We start from the raw sequence: 17,460 nt of genomic DNA on the forward strand, positions 1-17,460 counted from the left end.
ACAGACTGCTACGAAGGCTTTGGAGAGACTTACCAAGGAGAGCTGTCAAGGACTAGATCAAACCTGCCTTGTGCTCCCTGGAGAGACCACAGCAACAGGTCTGCCCACTGGATTACTCCTACTTTTTGACCTAATAACTTTCCCAAACTCCAGGATTATGCAGAAAACAGACATGGTCCATCAATAAAATGCAGACAAGCTCCTCTGCCTAAAAGAGAGATCAAGATGTCAAACAACTCAACCACGCGTTACTCATCACAGCAGGTCAAAAAGCTGAGCATGATCAAGGGAAACCACTCATAACAAGCAGAAAATACAAAAAATTCACAGGTTTAGACAGGAGGAAGATTGCCGGAATCGTGTGCAGAGGAATGTGTCGAGAACCATGTGTGCAAACCTGAGACCCAGTTGTTAGTGCAAGGAGGGCGACCTTTTATCGACCTCTAGTTAAGTCTTATTGTCGTTAGCGGATTAAGTCGGGCCTCTTGTTTCTCTGAGGAGAAAATGGCTCCTGAGGGTGCCGTGACTCGCCTCTCCAGCATCTCCTAATAGCTTGGAGAGTGTTTCCCTGAACATGACCTAACGCAGCAGGAATGACTCCATGTGATAACTTGGCTGGGGGAGAAATACACTTCACTCCCCACCTTTGACCCAGAACTCCTCCTTTGTAGGGAACACTTCAAAGCCAATCAGCTGCATCGCTTGGCTCCTGCCAAAGGGGTCAGAGGTCAGGGTTAGCGACTCATAGTGAGTACTGGCTGTTTTGCTAGCCGCTGGGACACAAAGACTAAAACCTTTGGATTGCTGTGATTTGGTGCCCAGCATCGTTCTTGTATGCCTCAGTTTTTCTTTGCAATTTCCAACAAATCAGTCAGTGTGGGAAAAGTGTGTGGTTTCTCATGTGTGGGATATGTCTGCATGAGCACATATAAGAAATGAGAGTGTAGGTGGGTGCTTTCTGTCTCGGTGAGTAATTTCTCTGCAGATCACCTTCTTATCTGGTCTGCAGAGACAGAGCCTGCACAGCTGTGCAGTATGATTGTCTAGATTTAATCAGACCAAATTAATTCAGCTTAATAGTTATAAATCAAAGTTGCTTTCATCAGAAGCCAATGTATGGCCTTAAAGGGGAAAAGGAAAGTAAAATATGTTTTTTTAGTGCATATAAAAGTATATCTGTATCTTATAACCTGTTGATGAAATAGTTATTTCTTGTATCTTTTTGTGTTTTTGTTTGCTTAGTGGTGAGAGGGGCATGCTGACGGCTGGCCTGGAGGGAAACTACTGCAGAAATCCTGATAAGGACAAACACGGTCCCTGGTGTTTCACCAACAATTCTGCCATTCCCTGGGAGTACTGCAATGTCAAACCATGTGAGCGCATGCAATGACTTCCACAGTGCACACAGTCTGAAATAGAGACGTACAGCCAGAGACAACAATCTGTGAGAAATCCAAGTTTGCCATACTTTTCTGAAAATGTAATCTCAGACAGAGCTAGTGTGGATTTGTTTGCCCCCCTGTCTAGTGATGTGTCTCACTTGCACACAGACACACATTTCATTTGCAGTGTGTAGGTCTGTCTGCACTCGCAAGTCAGTGTGTGTCAGAGGACATTCACAACTCATCTGGAAGACAGGGAAGGGCTACTTCTAACCGTTCCCACATGGAAGAGCCATTGTTATTGTGTGCACTTGCATATGTGTATAGTTGTGCATGTCTCTCTTTGATCATTATTCGGTGTTAGCTGCACTGTATTTTATCAAACAACTTTGGTGTCTGCAGTAATTCACATCAATTAACGTGTGTATTTCATTCAGAATTTGTACCAGGTGTTGGCAGGCCATAACACGGATTTTTCATGTTGACTCAATATTCCTCTTACTATCCAAGGTTTCTGTTTGCCAACAGTTCAGCTGTTTTTTAGATGTTTTAATGCAATTTATCTGTCATGCATCTTGATAAGTTTCTATTATTGTTTGTATTACTTGATGAATAAGCTACACAGGTACAGTGTCTATAAAGTATATTCACCCACTTGAATGCCTAAATCAATCATGGTCAATATAATTTGGCTATTTTGCAAAAATATAAATGTCAAAGTGGAAAAATTATTTCTACAAAGTTACAGCCTTCTAGGGCTGGCTGCCTAGAAGCATCTCCACAGCATGATGCTGCCACCACTGTGCTTCAATGTGGGGTTGGTGTGTTTGTGGCCATGTGCAGTGTTTGGTGTCCACCAAACTTGGCATCTTGTCTGATGGTCAAAACACATGGTTTTGGTCTCATTAGACCAGAACTTCATTCCACTTAACCATGGAGTCTCTCACATGCCTTTTGGGAAACTCTGTAACTCCTTCAGAGTAGTCACAGGTGTCTTGGCGGCCTCTCTCACTAGTCTCTTTCTTGCAAGGCCACTTAGTTTGTGAGGATGAGGATGGCACTCTATATGTTTTCTCGTAACCTTAGACATGATAAAAGTTATTTAAAATTAGTAGATAATGATAATTAACTATCATGATCTGTTGATGAAAATATATAATAAATGGATGTGAAAAGTGAACGATAGCTGGTATAGGATTGGTTACTGAATTTTTTTATTTCTATGAATTTATTCCTCTCCCAAACATCTTATAAAGTTGATGTAGTTTATTTAAAGTTCTGGTTCTTTTTAATAATATCAATCAATAAAATAACAGAGAATGTGACATTTTAAGACACGGTGGAGAACAGAACTGACAAAGTGGGAATTTGACACCCATAATGGTTTGTCCATTGAACAATTTCCCACCCCAGCATGAGGTTACCTTTTCTCCTGGGTCTGTAATAACGTCTAAACCCATGTTTCTCTCCTCTCTGCAGGTCATATTTCTGATAATACCCTTCCAATGGGTGAGTGTCTTTATCATTTGGTCCATCTGTTGTTGTTTGCAATAGGCTGATCTGTATTTAAAGACCTTTTAAAGTGTTGGTGCTTTTGGAAACTGATTTGACTCTTTTTTTATCTTCAGCCATTAAGTGACACAATACAATAAATTATTTTATCAAGGGGCATCTGTTAGTATTTTTATGTATACTGAACAAGTGAGTGTGAGAGGTTGTGTACCTTCTTTTCACATATTAACTCAAGTGCAGAAGATATGGCCCTTCATCTCTTTACATAAAGAGTTCAAATGAGACCCATGTGATACATAAACTACTAACCACCGTAATGAAGTGCCTCATCAGTGTAACTGGTTAGGTTTTATATATACTGTGATGGTGATTATAGGGGATCATTAGGCAGCTCAAGTGCCTCTTGAGTAAACAATAACTCATCATTATATTAAGTATATCTCTGCCTGTGAATTTATATCTCCCATTAAATACTGCTGTAAATGTTGGATTGAAATATGACTGTGGTGAGTGTATTTGTGTGTATCTGAATTTTCAGGTGAGCTGTCCTCTGTGGGCTGTTTTGTCCATAAAAGAACCAGGATAGTTGGAGGAGCTCCAGTGGGCATATCTGATGGCAGCTGGATGGTCAGCATACAGAAAGGGTAGGACTGTGCATTTCATATTCTACTCCCTTTTCCTTCTCCACTGAAGGAGAACAGTAGACCATCCTGACCTGAATTCCTGACAAATTGCAATAGCATTTCTATGGTATTACATAAAGACCATGCCGAGATGTTTTTTTTTTTTTTTTATTTAGTAAAGCAAATTCAAAAGTTAAAAAAAATGCAGTTCCTTTACTTTAGGCTGCCTGGTAAGCCAAGGTGACAAGCTGACAAGCCACTCTTGATACCATATTACAAAATGAGTTATTAAATATTAAGTTTTCTGTATGGAGTATGTACAGAGCCTATAAAAAGTATTCACCCCCCTGGATGTTTTACCCTTTTATTGATTTAGAAATTAATCATGGTCAATGTCATTTGGCTTTTTGACAAAAATATTACAAAAAAACTCTTTCATGTCAAAGTGAAAACAGATTTCTACAAAGTAATGTCTATTGAATTAAAATATTTTGTGTAAGTGACTGCATAAATAGTCATCCCCTTCAAGTCAGTATGTAGTAGATGCAACTTTGGCTGCAATCACAGCATTGAGTCTGTGTGGATAGGTTTCAGTCAAGCTTGCACATCTGGAGACTGCAGTTTTACTCCATTCTTTGAAAAACTGCTAAAACTGTCAGGTTTCAAGGATATTAAGCATAAACAGTCCTTTTCAAATCCAAATTTTCTATTGGGTTGAGGTCTGGGCTTTGACTCAGCCACTCCAGAACATTCACCTTGTTGTGTTTTAACCATTTCTTTGTAGCTTACACTGTATGCTTCAAGTCATTGTCTTGCTAAAAAATAAACCTTCTCCTAAACCGTAGACCTCTCGCAGACAGAATAAGATTGTCCTCAAGGACTTTACAAGCCATCCAGGGCTGGCTGCTGAGAAGCATCCCCTCAGCATGATGCTTGCATAAGTGGTATGTTTGTCGTGATGTGTAGTGTTTGGTGTCTGGCAAACATGACGCCTCATCTGGTGGCCAAAAAGCATGATTTTGCTCTCATCAGACCAAATAACTTTTTTTCCACTTTACCATGGAGTCTCCCACATGCCTTTAGGCAAACTCAAGTCAAGATGTATTAGTTTAAAAGCGATGACTGGTGAAGACCCTGGTTAACAGTTGTTGGATGCAGAGTCTCTACCATCTCAGCTGCTGAAGCTTGTAACTCTTTCAGAGTAGTCATAGGTGTCTAGGTGACCTCTCTCACTAGTCTCCTTCTTGCAGGGTCACTCGGTTAGTGAGGACGGCCCCTGATCTTGGCAGATTTACACATGTGCCATACTCCTTCCATTTCTTGATGATGAATTTAACTGAAGTCTAAAGGGATGGTCAGTGACTTGGAAAATTTTTTGTATTCATCCCCTGACTGATGCTTTTCAATGACCTTTTCTCTGAGTTACTTGGAGTGTTCTTTTGTCTTCATGGTGTTATGGTAGCCAGGAATACTGATACCTTCCAGATACATCATTGGAGTCACATTCACTGCACTCAAGTGATCCCCTTTCTATGATTATGAGACAACTAGTACCAATTAGCTGGACCTCTGTTGAATTGGGTCAGTCACTTTATGCAGTCACTTGTTTATTAAGCCATTTTTTTTTGTTTAATTGGAATTACTCTGTAGAAATCTGTCAAAACTTTGACATTGACAAGCTTTGTTTTAATTGGTTTTGGGGAGGCAAAGATCTCAGAGGAGGCAGGGGGCTTGTCTACTTGAAGGTCGTCAACATTTGCTTTGCACATATACACTGAAGTCATGGTAGAACACTTAAAAATCACTTTATTGAAGGTTTTATGTAAGAATATGTGTAGACCTATGATCTTGGGGTATTTTAATAAGAATATTAAAATTTATGTCCTTTTTAATGGCAGTGAGCTTTTCTTTGAAACACTTTGGAGGTGTTTGAAGGACAAAAGGTTGAGAATGGCTGGTGATATATAGAGTTGTATGAATTCTGAGTATTCTAATGCTCACATTTAGAGTTTTATTTTAGAAATATGTTTTTCTTTACATGACCTTATCTGGACTTTGTTCATAAAATAGTACACTTCAAAGGCATATAATGACAGGTTCTCTACTTTACTGACACCTGAGAACTTTTAGAAACATTAAAGATCCTTTTGAAATCTGGTTCTATTGGCTTTAACCAACAGATTTTCATTCTACTATTATCTCCTAATGTTTTACAAATTTGGCAAACAGCTGCGTTTATGTGAATTAAACTCAATGTACCTCTGATTAGCTATTGATGTGTATTTATTATTTTGCCCTCTCATAGGTCGATGCATTGGTGCGGAGGCTCACTCATACGTGAGGAGTGGGTGCTCACTGACAGACAGTGCTTCTCCTCATGGTAATTTTATTGTTCACTGTCTGTTAATGTCATTTCTTTCTCTGTGCTCTAAAGTTTATGCTCCTTTATACCTCCAGTGTATTACATGTCAGATTTATGTTTTCAGTTGATATGTTTTTCTCTTTAGTCAAACCTCAGTCCCCACCTGGCTTTCTGCAGCTACTGCTGTCTGTCCCAATCAGCCCAGGTTTATAAAACAAGCAGGATATTTTATTGAGTTTTAACTCTTGTCTTGTGCCTGTCCAGTGTTCCAGACCTCAGTGAGTATCGGGTGTGGTTGGGAGTCTCGGATATTCGAGAGGGTGCTCCTGACTGGTCTCAGAGACAGGAAGTCAGCATCGCTCATGTGATATGTGGTCCTGAGGGTTCCAGTTTGGCCCTCTTGAGGCTGTCAAAGTAAGTATGGGGTAAAAGTTATCTCATGGATACATTGATGTATGTTCATGTGCATGTTTAATGTTAATGATGCTTTATTTGTTCATTAAATGTGTCCAGGCCTGCCCTTCCAGCAGACAACGTCCATGCCATTCAGCTCCCTTTGGCTGGCTGCGCCATTCCAGAGGGAACCACATGTAAAATGTACGGCTGGGGAGAAACTAAAGGTACAGATATTCTATATTATACTTATGCTGCAGAAGCTGTGTTTATACTTTCCCTCCAGGTTTGTGATATATCACCTTAATATTGGATTTCTCCTGCAGCAGTCTTAGATTAGCTGCATATTATTTCTAAAAAATTAAATAAGGTGGATGTGTATATTGTAAGACAACCCCTTTAAAAATGGGTTCCTTTTATTAAATGGCTGTTTCTTAACCACAGGTAAGTATTTCTTGTTGGGTGGCTTGAACAAAAGATTTATATTTCTAATAAAAGTTTTAACCTCCATGATTTATTCATAATCCATTCAGACTTAATCTTGCTCTTGAAATCAGGTCATGGTGAAAATTTAGAAGTTTTACTTTAAGGGTTGTCAGTTTTAATCATGATGACATTGAGGTCTGAAATTCATGCATTTACAGTGACTATGCGAGGTATTTACACCCTTGGATGTTTTACCCTGTTTTTGCATTTATAAAACCATCATGGTTAATATAACATTGCTTGTTTGCTAAGTACAAACAAACAGTACAAATAAATACCAACCCCCCACCCCCTTCAAAGTGACTGACCTAATTCAACAGAGGTCCAGCTGGTCGGTACTAGTAGTCTCACAACTGGTGAAATGGGGATTACCTGAGTGTAGTGAATGTGTCTTTAGTGATTGTGATTTAAAGACACCTGTGTCTGGAAGGTCTAGTCACTAGTTAATCAATATTCCTGGCAACCATTACACCATGAAGATAAAAGAACACTCCAAAAAATCCAGAGAAAGGGTTATTGAAAAGTGTAAGTCAGGGGATGATACAAAACATTTTTCAAGGCACTGTATATCCTCTATAGTTCAGTTAAATGCATCATCAAGAAATGGAAGAAATATGCCACATGTGTAAATCATCCTTCAACCTTAAACCATCATCAGGCTATCCTCACAATTGATTGCCTATGCAAGGAGACTAGTGAGAGAGGCCACCAAGACACCCGTGACTACTCTGAATGAGATGGGAGAGATTTTTCATACAACTGTTGCCCAATTTCCTTACCAGTCAAAGCTTATGATAGAGTGGCAGAGAGAAGCCACTGATAAAGAAAACTCTTTAAATCTGGACTAGAGTTCACCAAAATGCATGTGCAAGACTCCATGGTCGAGTCAAGGAAAGTTCTTTGGCCTGATGAGACCAAAATATTGCTTTTTGGCCATCAGACCTGATGCTGCATTTGATGTACACCAAACACTGCACATCACCACAAACACACCATCTGCACTGTGAAGCACAGTGGTGGCAGCATCATGCTGTGTGGATGCTTCTCAGCAGCTGGATCTGGGAAGGCTTCCAAAGGTAGAGGGTAAAATGAAGTATTTAAAGAGAAGATTTATTTTCCAGCAAGACAATGACCCAAAGCATACAAAAAAAGCTACACAGAAATGGTTTAAACACAACAAGGCGAATGTTCTGGAGTTGCCGAGTCAAAGCCCAGACCACGATCCAATATAGAATTTGTGTCTGGACTAAAGCAGGGCTGTTCACGCCTGATCCCTGTAAAATCTGATGGAGCTTGAGCAGTTTTTAAAGAAGAATGGAGTAAAACTGCAATGTCCAGATGTGCTAGCCTGATTTAGACCTATCCACATAGACTCAGTGCTTTGATTTCAGCTCAAGGTGCATCTACTATATACTGACTTGAAGGGTGGAATTTTATGCAATCCCTTATCTTACATTACATATTTTGATTTAATTGACATTACTTTGTAGAAATATGTTTTCACTTTTACATTTAATTCTTTTTTCATCCAAAAAAGTTAAATTACATTGACCATGATTGGTTTAAAAAGAATCATGTTTTTAATGCAAAATAATTTAAGTGTGAAGTTTTGATTAAAAATGCTAAATGGATAAACTATTGAAATTCGAAATTAATCAGGAATTGAACATTAACCATCTGTCAGCCCTATTTGCAAAACTACAGTGAGACCTTACTATATTGGATACAACCAAACAGTGGTTAAAAAAAAATGCAACCTTTACCTCCTGCAGGCACCGGTCATGAAGACATTTTAAAGGCAGTGGACCTGCCCATTGTCAGTAATGAGAGGTGTAGAGAGATGCACAGAGGGAACCTCCACATCACCAACACCAAAATCTGTGCAGGAGGCAAGAGGAACGAGGGAGTGTGTGAGGTAAACTGTTACTTTTATATTCTTTTCCAAATGAGGTGTTTCTGCATTCAAACATATGGCGTATTAACAGCTAAAGTTCTCAGACAAATAAATCTACACTTAGAATTCACATGGTGTTCAGCCCTTATTGGTAAATAAGAAGACAGCTTTGGACCTTTAGATAAAGTAATAGTTCCCAGGGTGAATTTATGAGAACATTAGCTCCTCAAAGCTCAGCCTGATTCACATCTCAAACACATGTTCTTTGAATCCTCTGGCTTAGAATTCAGTGTGTTGAAAATAGAGCAGCTGGAGACTGTTGCACTACATTTCATCAGCGATCAAAGCCGTGCATTTGTGGTTTCTAGCCTTGGAAGAAAGCTGTCCATGTTTGCAAACAGTGTAGTGCTGGCTGTAGCTGAAAGCATAAAACACTTTCTTTAAAAGTGAATAGTAATGATAGCCACTTGTTATCGAGTAACCCAGAGAAATGTGCTTTCTCTTTCTCCTGCTGCAGAGGGATTATGGAGGCCCTCTAGTTTGTCAGGACGGGGACATCAGGGTGATCGTGGGAGTCAGTGTCCATGGCAGAGGCTGTGCTCGGGCTAATCAGCCCGGCATCTTTATTAATGTGCCCTTCTACACACAGTGGATCTACAAGGTCTTCAGATATTACCCCAACCTGGATACAGAATAGAGACTCAGCGTGGATAAACTAGACTTTGGGGCCTCAAAAAACCTCTACCTGTATACATATAGAAGTGCACTCAGGATGCCTGGTTTCTCTGTTGCTCATAACTACATATCCCAGCTATCAATCTGATTAAAGGAGAGGCTCTTAACAGAAAACAGGTGGGAAACACTGTGATGTAAGATTTTCACACAACAAAGTCAGATAGTGTTGGTATTTTGAAGTGAAGAGAAAAGTTAATGCCGTTCTACAGAAGCCTTAAAGGGACATACATCTTTATATTTTACTCTTTTTTCCATGATGTTTTTCATTATAATTAGTTAATTTCTCAAAAGTTCAAGAAAGGACAGAAATGATCTTGTTGACATGAAAAAACCAGCATCGTTTTGCCATGACAATAAGACAAATATGTCCAAATCTTGAGAAAACAAACAAAATTAACTTATAGAAGATGTAAAAAGAACAGTATGGATGCATGTCCTTAAGGGCTTCTGTAACATTCATACAGGAGCTTTAGAAAATCAATTACTATCTTGTAAAAGAAGGGACCCTGTCAAAAGTTGAATGTAAAGTGAAACGTATATTCTTAGTTGAGTTGTGATCAAACCAGGCAAACAAACATGAACTTTTCATCCTTATCATTTTTCTTTTGGTAGCAAATTCACCCTGAGTGTTATGTGTGCATGTGAATACTCTTGATTCCTGGCATTACTTGAATGTTTTTTAAACACCAAAGTGCAGTGGTTCAGCAGCTCCCTCTGTAGAGTACATCAATGGGCCACTTAGAAACACTATCCAGAGGGAGGGCAACGACAAGGGCACTCTTTACCCAGCTCCAAGCATCTCAAGGGGCTTCGCTAAAGTGCTCCTTACTGTATATAGTATTTTAATGAGTGTATTTGTGACACTTAAGCTGATTTGGGTCTTATAGACCCTCGTCTCTAGATGTGACAAGAGACGTGAATGTGGTGTTAGGCGTATTAATGATGTACAGTGTGTAATCTACATTTCAGCTTTTACTCAAGGTTCTGTTTCAGCAGTATGGAAACACCAAATTAAAAGAACATTTTTAGGGTTTTAATGTTATCACAAAGCCACTGACTGTATATGATATGAAAGTCTTTGTGTTCTGTGTAGATGAAAGGAATGTATAGCTAGTAAGGCCTTGTAGGATTTAAATAAAGCAGGAGATGTAACATTACGAAACTGAAGATTTTCTTAAACCTTAAACTCAAGTCTGTGTTCAAAATCACACACTCATTCCTGACACCTAAACTACGGCCTGCAGGCCAACTGCATCCCATAGTCCATTTATAATTGGTCTGGAGCAAATTATATAATTAAAATGAAAAACAGCCCACATTAGAACATGGGGATGTGCTCAACTGTATTAAACTTATTAGTTTTGAATCTTGGCAGTGCTGCAGTGTCTAAAAAAACATTTTGAACATTTTTACAAGAACTGGTTGACATAGTTTTTCAGGACTAAACAAAGATGACAACACAAATGGGCAAAGCATTGTCAACAAAGGCAATAATGATTTCTTGATTCATAACATTCTGATTAATATGGACAGTAAATAGCAGCATGAACTGCATTTCTTTGCTCCATTACTCTGTGAAAAACCCTTTATGTCTATCAAGACAGCTTCTATATTCTGGACAGCCACCAAATATCAACTCTTTTATTTCTCTGACAGTGACCATCATTGTAAAGTACTTTTCCCAATGCTTTGTGGGATGCGATGAGTGCACCATACAGGGTATAACAATGCTCACAAAAATCTGAAAACACTACATTATGGGGTATTCCCTCTATAGTGCACTAGCAAGTGGAGTGTGATTTTGGACACAGGCCATGTTTTCATTTAGTTTGTATGTGTGTGAATGGAAGCCCTTAGCAGACATGTACCCACACATTTTATTTACTCAATTTTCCTCTGATTTCTAAGTATTTCTGGTTGTTTTCTTTAGGTACTTCATCTCAAGACAGTCTGGCTCCAGACCGTAGATCTCAACACACCCTCTTGTGTATTTCCAGTTGTTTTTTTGTTTTTTTTTTTAATCTAACTTCACTCATAAACAAAATTTGGCAGTTACTTTCACATATTACAGGCTAAGCAACATTTCATAAACAAAACAGAAAAAGGTCAGAGGTCTAATCCAGGGGTAACTTATGTACAGTATGGACATGTTTTAGAAGTAGATACACAAACGGTTGCTTGCTTTAGTGTCCCTTATGAGTAAACATTACTACATAAGTAAGGTGACATGATTTCTAAAGTGAAAACTTGGGACGTTTCCAGTTAGGTGGACAAACCACCTAAATATTATCATGCTGACAGACAATTGGGACACCAAACGCTTAATGTATTTTGACAATAGTTTTGCGGGAGGCATCAAACTGTGCCTTGCGGCCTTATTCTGAGACTGTATCATGTTAACAGTTCATCAGTGATTAAAATCCTGGAACTACAGAGCTAATAATCAAATGAAAATAGGCTATCAAAATAACTCAGAGGACGAATACTTTTCCACTTCTTGTGTCCACTCACTAAACTTATGTATTTTTTCGTCTCCTCAAAAATTCTGCATCCAGGAATTATCATTTACTTTGATTAATTTTTATTGGAATATTTCCCATCAAAGAGCTGCCTTGATGCTGTTGTCAAGATATTGCAACTGAAAACCAAACATTTCTTGCTGGTGCAGCTTCCTACTAAAATCATTTAACTGGCAAAACACAAGTTGACTTTTATTCTGAACGAACATAGACACGTCCAGGCTACATACAAAACATCAAACATATGATATTTTTTGACAATGGATGAGTTGTCATGTCAGGGAGAAGTTTCAGACAGTCAGTAGTGAAACGAGAAGAAGTACTTTTATTCCAGTTTATAGCAAAAATCAGCCCAAGCACAGGCTTGGGACAGGTCTCTTAAAACAGGGACTGTCCATGGAAATCAGGGACGTCTGGTCACCCCATATGTAAGCAAGTGTAGCTAAGTTAGCTTTAGCGATGTGAGCTTTAGAAAACATAGCTACAGCTAACATAGCCACATAAGCTACATAGATAACATAGCTATATAGTTTCATAGTTTACATAGCTAATGTTAGCTTTGTAGCTTTGTTTGTATATCCATGAGCTTTGTGAGCTTCGCTTTAGCTATGTTAGCTACGTAGCTCTGTTATCTATGTAGCCTACGCACATAACGTAGGTATGTAAGGTACTTTAGTTACGCTAGAGTGTTTTCATGGAGGACAAGCTTTTGTCCTATAAGCAGACTGTTTGCTTGGCTTTGTTAAATGGTTAATCAGGTTTTGCTGGTCAGGTTTTTAACTTTTGGTACTCAAACCCTTACCATAACCTAAACGAGAATTTAATCCGATTTTATTTTGCAAGTTTTGCCATGTATTTCGGTTTTGATGGACGTAGTATCTCACAGTTCCACACTACTGTTAAATATATCTCTCTTATTTCTTTTGTGTTTTTGAAGCCTTGGGGGATACAAGATAAATACCATAAAATCTGGATTATAGGTTGCATTTGGGTCTCTCTTTGGGCCTTGACAGTACAAAGGTTAAAACTGTCTTGGCAAAATCTAGAATTTTCCATCACTGCGCAGCTCTTTTGTTTTTGCGATTCATAGTTTGCACCTCTGCTAGCTTTATGGTAGTTGAGCTCTCACCCTGTGGGGATTGTTGAGAAGTTAACAGACACACAGTCTGCAAGTCACCCTGGTCACTGATCTTCATTAACTGAGAAGTTTGTTTCAATCAAATCAGCACTTGTCATGTTTTATTAATTTACCCTTGATTTCTTTAAAAGCAGGATTGTGACCTATTTAGGGAGATAGTATGGTAAAAGTGTCAAAAAGAACCCTCCATCTTGGTCTGTGTCACTATGTACCAAGGCAGTTTGAGCTGTGAAATGGCACACTGCACAAAAATTGATGCAAACTTCAGCAGGTGGTGTACAAGGTGTGATGGCAGGTAGTATACTAGTACATTACACCAAACTTTTTGGCAGCAATATTAGGTATTAAAAGTGCATCTCATCTTATACACAAATCTTAGCATACAAAATAAATCTTAAGAAACAACCAGAAGTTACTAAATACCAAGTGAAAACTGTGATATATGGCTGCTTGGGGCTTCTGTATATGCATCTGTTTTTGTTCATTCGTCTTCAGCAGTGTCTGTATGTAAGCAGACAACTGCATGAGTGTATGTCTTTGTGTGTATGTTGTGTGTGCTAGTATTGGAGCTAAAGCTGTATGAATTATCCTCTCCCCACACTCAGACCTTGGCAGACCTCCAGTTCCAATCCACTCTGGATATTAGCGTCACAAAGTCTGTCACTTGAAACTTTGTTGTGGAGACGCTCTGTGTAGCGGCATTGTCTGTAATTGTTGCTTCTGAACAGCCCTTGAGACAAATTAACACGGCTCCTTTGGTAGTGTAAATGACTGAGATGGCTTTTTATTATTACTGCATTATGTCTGTGAGAGTCAGAGTTTGTGTTTGTGAGAGTGCGAGCACTGAAAGATGCTGCAAGCTGCTATATTCTACAGGTTGTACAGTAATGTCTCATGTTCTCTGTATTATGTGCATTTATTATGAATTTCATGTCTTCTTAACTGCTAAGTGTTAAACTCGATTTCAGCCATTATTTGAAATGTTTTATGATGTCTGTCACTATAATAAATGTTTTTTAATCTATAAAATGCAAGTTCTTTTATATTTCTAAGTGCCACATTGTTTTATAAGTTATAAGTCATATAAAGTCTCAGCCTGTGCTCATGTCTGCTGGATAAATCAAGGCTGTTATGCTTTCCTACCAGAAGATGGCACCACAGTAGCACAAAGGCTGTACAAATGCCCTGGTAGTTCTGCTAATCTCTCTCTCTCACACACCATTCACAGTCCCGGTCCTGTTACATGCCTCCCGGCACACTTCACAGATTTTCAGCCTTTTAGCCATTCCTGATCAAATACTCTCAGCAGCATATCGAGGGTTTTAAGAGGTAGAACAGATGTGTGGGGAATATGATTGGATGTGCATTTGTGAAGGGGAGCTGATACAGAATCAGAAGAAGGTGAAAGTAGGCACTCAGAGCTACAGATTGATCATGATTTCATTGATGCTGTATTATGAAACGTATGGAGCAAGCAGAAAATACATGTACATCAACATTTTCTGTTGATGCACACACATGCTGTGTGCACAGATGCTGACACAACGCACACGTATACAGTACACATACACTCAGAGAGCTCTGATAACAGCTACTGTAGAGGCATCAAAGGGAGATGAAGGCTAAGAAGTTTTCTTTCATCTGCAGGTCAGCTGGATGGACAGAGAGACAGGAAGTGTGGACATAAACAAGAAGGATGACTGCAAACACACACAAATACACTTTCAGACACTGCACTTAAAATGAGTGGCTGACTTGACCCTAACTCAGAACACAGCAAGACGTACAACATTTACACGGCCGATGATGCAGAGAGCACGGCTTATGTCAGGGCGCTCAATGCTGGTGTGTATGGAGGTCACCTGTCAAGCCAACAAATTCACTCTCCAGCATCTTCTCTAAAAAAGATAAAAAAACGTCTGAACCACATGAAAACCACATTTGACAGCTCAAGACCTCAAAAGCTGGTACCAGTTCAATGGTTTGTCAGTTAAACATTAGATTTATTTAGTTAAAGTGTCTGTGAAGTGAAATCCAAACTTTGTGCCTGAATACACTAGATGTGTTGGAATAAGGTTGCTGCAAACATGTGAAAACAAGGAGATGTACTTGAGACTGAATTTTTTTAACCTAGATTATTAGAAAGTCATTCACCTCTTTCCTGGCTTGGTTTAATTTCAGCAGGGCAAATATAGGAGCCCATGACATCCCCAGTCTTTATGGGGAATTACCTACATGCTACAATGACTGATCAGAAACTTTTTTTTCATTTGAGAGGATCGTATTCCTTGTGAGTGGGCATGGCTTCAGCTCAACCAACTACCCACACCATCCTTGAGCAGATTTTACTGCCTCCTTTGTCGAGATTTTAAAGCTTAATTCGATCAATTTAGAGATGTTTTTCATGACTGATACTCGGTTTGGTGGTTCATAACATAGTGGCCTGTCATACAACAATACAGATTTTGTACTTTATTGGGACTCTAATATTAAACCCATACTTTACAGATAATGAATTCCGTACTTAATAATGGTTAGCTAATGTTTTACTCATGGTTTTAAATATTCTATTTTGTATTCTGAAATGTTCATCAATAGCAGCCACATTTTTTCATTGTAGAATAAAAGTTCTTGGCAGGCTTTAGGGCTGAAAGGCACTGAGAATGAAATAGAAATATTTTGTCCTTCTGCAAAACATTTGGATTTTATTAACAGAATTTGTGGCACTTATGCAAATCATTTTTACTTTTTTATTGTTTGTACTTTTTAATCCTTTTCTGCTTTAAAATCTAAACTCTCTCTTCGTTCACCCTTTGGCTTGTGACTTATGTATTTGTAGCCAATGTCATCAACATTCCTAGCATGTTTAAACTTACTGGAGTGCAAGTGACCAGCCCTGTGATTATTGCTACCTCTTGTCAAATGAAAGCTCACCATCATGCTATGGCTGCACTATAAACACAGATAGCTATTCAGACTCCATCAATTAACTTCACTTGATAACCAAGTAAATTTACTTATTAATAGGTTTTATTAAGAAATATTTCACTGCAGGGTGAAGGAACCTTTTAAGTTCAACTCAACGTGAACCAGTAACATCTAAAGGCTGGGCTGCCGCTTTGCTAATTCACACCACTGTCCAGTAGGTGGCAGTAACTGGATTAAAGCAACACTCGAACAAAAGACAAAAAGACAAAGAGATTTAACAGTCTGAGACATCTGAGTGTGCTTGATCCAAGTTCACTGTAAACAGAAGTGAGGACAACAAAATCTCTCTGAGTTCAACTTTTGTGCAGCCCTGTTGACGTTTTGGAAATTATAAGATATTCAAGCTAGGGCTGTCGAGATATACCGACATTGATGATAATCATGATATTAAAAAATAAAATTTCAATATCGTGTTAAAAATGTGTATATGATAATATTGTGTAAATGATCCAGTGCCACTTGAACACCGTTTGGAAACAGAAGGGAAACAGAAAAAGAAAAATATGCCAGGGATTGTTCAGTAGACATTGGATTATTCCAAAGTTATTAGTTGTCATTCTTTAGTTGTACACAAATGTGTGTCCCCGGCTATCCACAAATGATTTTGTTTCAGTCCATATTGTAGTTATAGCAGATGTTGCACCTTGTGGATTTTCTGTTTATCAGTTCATCTGGTTACCTTTGAACTAGCTATCAAATGTAATTGCACTTTATATATGCAGTTGTACAGTTACTGTTTTCATATTGTCTCAGTACCTCCTTAGACAGGTATTTTGAGTGTAATTCATCTGCCAAAAGAGAGAAGACAACATAAAGTTAAAAATAAATTTGATCGATTGTCCGATTATTATTTAAATCTTTATTGATATCGTGATAATATTATCATGACATTTTTTGCCCACGGTAATCGTGAAGTAAAAATCTGATATCATGACAGCCCTAATTTGAGCAAAGCATTTTTTTTTTTATCAATTTAATTAAATTGTTTTATAATCATCCCTTAAAGGTCCCATAATTTATTCCTTTAAGACAAGTTTATATCGGTCTCAGAGGTCCCCAAAAATGCCTGGGAAGTTTGTTTCTGAAAAAACACTCTAGTATAGGATTTTTGCATGTCTAAAACCCCTCTGTTTCAGCTCAGAACGAGCTGTTTCTGTGTCTGTGGCTTTAAATGTTAATGGTCTGCCTGACTCTGCCCCCCCCCCCCAGGAAATGGATGCGGCTCTCCTGATCCTAAGGAGAGGAGCAGGGAAGGCCAACTGAACCTGGGGGCGGTGCTATCTCCCCATATGACATCATGAGGGGAAAATCTGAGAATGGCTAGTCTCAGCAAGAAGTGGCATGATGGTCAACAAAATGGGCAAAAAGTGGAAAACATGGCTGTCAAGTGGCAAAACAGTGGCAAACACTGGTAAAAAATGGCACCAA

At 38.7% G+C, this 17,460-nt stretch overlaps 1 protein-coding gene across 1 annotated transcript in view; it reads left to right on the forward strand.

The window, feature by feature from the left end:
• Positions 1-14,035, forward strand: part of LOC121515535 (hepatocyte growth factor) — a 34,366-nt gene extending 20,331 nt beyond the window's left edge. The window contains exons 10-18 of the mRNA XM_041796357.1: positions 5-98; positions 1,243-1,373; positions 2,862-2,891; positions 3,433-3,538; positions 5,823-5,897; positions 6,144-6,293; positions 6,393-6,499; positions 8,531-8,673; positions 9,170-14,035. Of these exons, the coding sequence (XP_041652291.1) occupies positions 5-98; positions 1,243-1,373; positions 2,862-2,891; positions 3,433-3,538; positions 5,823-5,897; positions 6,144-6,293; positions 6,393-6,499; positions 8,531-8,673; positions 9,170-9,349 (1,016 nt within the window). The 3' untranslated portion in view covers positions 9,350-14,035. The remainder of the gene's footprint in view (positions 1-4; positions 99-1,242; positions 1,374-2,861; positions 2,892-3,432; positions 3,539-5,822; positions 5,898-6,143; positions 6,294-6,392; positions 6,500-8,530; positions 8,674-9,169) is intronic.
• Positions 14,036-17,460: the final 3,425 nt, after the last annotated feature.

The sequence above is a fragment of the Cheilinus undulatus genome, linkage group 9 (assembly GCF_018320785.1).
Source record: "Cheilinus undulatus linkage group 9, ASM1832078v1, whole genome shotgun sequence".
NCBI classification, from domain to species: Eukaryota; Metazoa; Chordata; class Actinopteri; order Labriformes; family Labridae; genus Cheilinus; species Cheilinus undulatus.